The 1,923-nt window shown below is 55.3% G+C and overlaps 1 protein-coding gene across 1 annotated transcript in view; it reads right to left on the reverse strand.

Moving 5' to 3' along the window:
* Positions 1–1,923, reverse strand: part of LOC104497523 (focal adhesion kinase 1-like) — a 7,137-nt gene that overhangs the window by 580 nt on the left and 4,634 nt on the right. The window contains exons 4-5 of the mRNA XM_010140789.1: positions 1,456–1,611; positions 942–1,022 (exon numbers count right to left, since the gene is read on the reverse strand). Coding sequence (XP_010139091.1) covers positions 942–1,022; positions 1,456–1,611 — 237 coding nt within the window. The remainder of the gene's footprint in view (positions 1–941; positions 1,023–1,455; positions 1,612–1,923) is intronic.

The following is a 1,923-nucleotide window of genomic DNA, read 5'->3' on the forward strand; positions in this document are numbered from 1 at the left end:
GTTTCCCCGGGCCCCCCCCCCTGCAGCCCCATCCGCCCTCCTGCAGCCCCATCCGCCCTCCTGCAGCACCATCCGCCCTCCTGCAGCACCATCCGCCCTCCTGCAGCACCATCCGCCCTCCTGCAGCTGCTGCGGGCGCAGAATTCCCTCTGGAGCAGGTGGGATCCTGGCACCCTGTGGAGGGCAGGAGCAGCCCTGGCAGCTGCCCACTGTTCGATGGCACCAAGACTCAAATCACCCACAGTGGATTTTAACCCGCACCTGAGGAGTTCAGCACCTTCCTCGAGGTTTCCCTGTTACCACCATCACTCTTTCTACTACTTTTATTAAGGTAGGGAGCTTTAAAAAGTAAAACGGGTCAGGAAGGCAGACGGAGGTTACGGGGGGTAACAGAGCCACAGAGCTGAGTCCCTAAGACGGCACTTAAAGAACCACCTGCTGGCTCTCGTTATCACAGTCAAGGTTTTGGAGGATGACGGTTTTCCTCCTGACTCAGGAACTTCACTGAAAGATCTCAGTCCTTCTCACCCAGAATAGGTGACTACAGGACACCCTCTCACCACAACCTTCCAGCTGCGCTCCCTTACCTGTGTAATGTCCGCTGTAGTTTAAGGAAGGATCACTCTTGCACCAAGAACTGCCTCCCAGCGGGTGCCCTGTGTCAGGACACGCTTTTGTGCGAGCATTGCTAATGGTTTTACGTCACTTCCTACGGGTGCGTGCTATGTGCTCTCCCACTACACCCAGCTTGAGTGCCTTCACTCGGGTCAGTATGAGCTTATGTCCGTGCAGCAGTTCTAATAAAAGTTATTTCACGTTGAATTATAACCCCAGAGTTCAGACTGCTCAGAGACCAAAGCGAGAGCCAAACCGTGTCCCGACAGCTGGCCTGGCTGAGGCTACCTTGGAACGTAGCGACTGAGCATCGGAGCTCTACGTACCTCTCGGTGGGTGCTTGCAGGAAGCATTGGGAGGTTCTCATCCACTGTTGCCAGTAACGTTCTCAGCGCCAAACCAACCTCCTAAGAAAAAAAGTTCAGGAATTGATCTTGAAAAACTGGGACTGAATAGACGAGAGTGTTGCAGGAAGAGCAGGTACAATTCCTCATCTGGGTAAGAAGGGAGTTAGAACGTGGCTCAGAGACCAAAATCCCCCCTGCCATTCTGTGTTTCATCACCATGAGGCCAAAGGGTTAAAAGTTTTTCTTGAAGAAGTGAAATGTGGGGAAGATGCTGCACAGCTCCCTGTCCCTGGACCAGCGCAGGCGAGCTGGGGATGAAAGCAGTGCTGCCCGCCACACTCGTGACAGTACCCAACGCTCCAGCCCTCCGACCACGAGTTACCCACCCCGCCAACACCAAAAGCTTCTCAACCTCCCAGGGCTTCTCCTACGCCAGCCGCAGGCCTCGGTCAGGAAGGAACTGGAAGGCTGGTTTCAGGGACTGCTGCCATACCTTCACCATGGGTACGTACTCCTCCGGCGGAGCCGGCTGGATCTTACTGGACATCTCTATCACCGCTTTGACCAGCCCAGTGACGTTCTCGTAGACTTTGTCGTTGGAGCGGTCCAGGTTGGCCGTAGGAGGAGGGCTGATTTCCTGCGGCTGAATCTGGAAGCAGAGAGGGGTTGTTGAACCTCCTGTGCCCAGCAGATGGGGCTCAGCAACTTCCCAACCTCCGCAGACCAGCAGGGTCTCGCACTCAACAGCTCCCTGCCCCATCCCGCTGCGTCCCCTGTCCTGGCCGAGCACACTCACTCCCAGAGCTGAAGGAAGTTTCCTTTAGTTCTTCTGACTGAACCTGGTCTGTAAAATGACACGGGGGAATTTTTACCAGATCTCCCTGAAGAGCTTCCAGTGTAACGCCCAGAACAGAGAGGAAAATCATTTGAGGCACGAGGAGGACAGAGTCCGTGCCGTGTC

This window comes from Buceros rhinoceros, unplaced genomic scaffold, assembly GCF_000710305.1.
Source record: "Buceros rhinoceros silvestris isolate BGI_N320 unplaced genomic scaffold, ASM71030v1 scaffold28447, whole genome shotgun sequence".
Lineage (NCBI taxonomy): Eukaryota > Metazoa > Chordata > Aves > Bucerotiformes > Bucerotidae > Buceros > Buceros rhinoceros.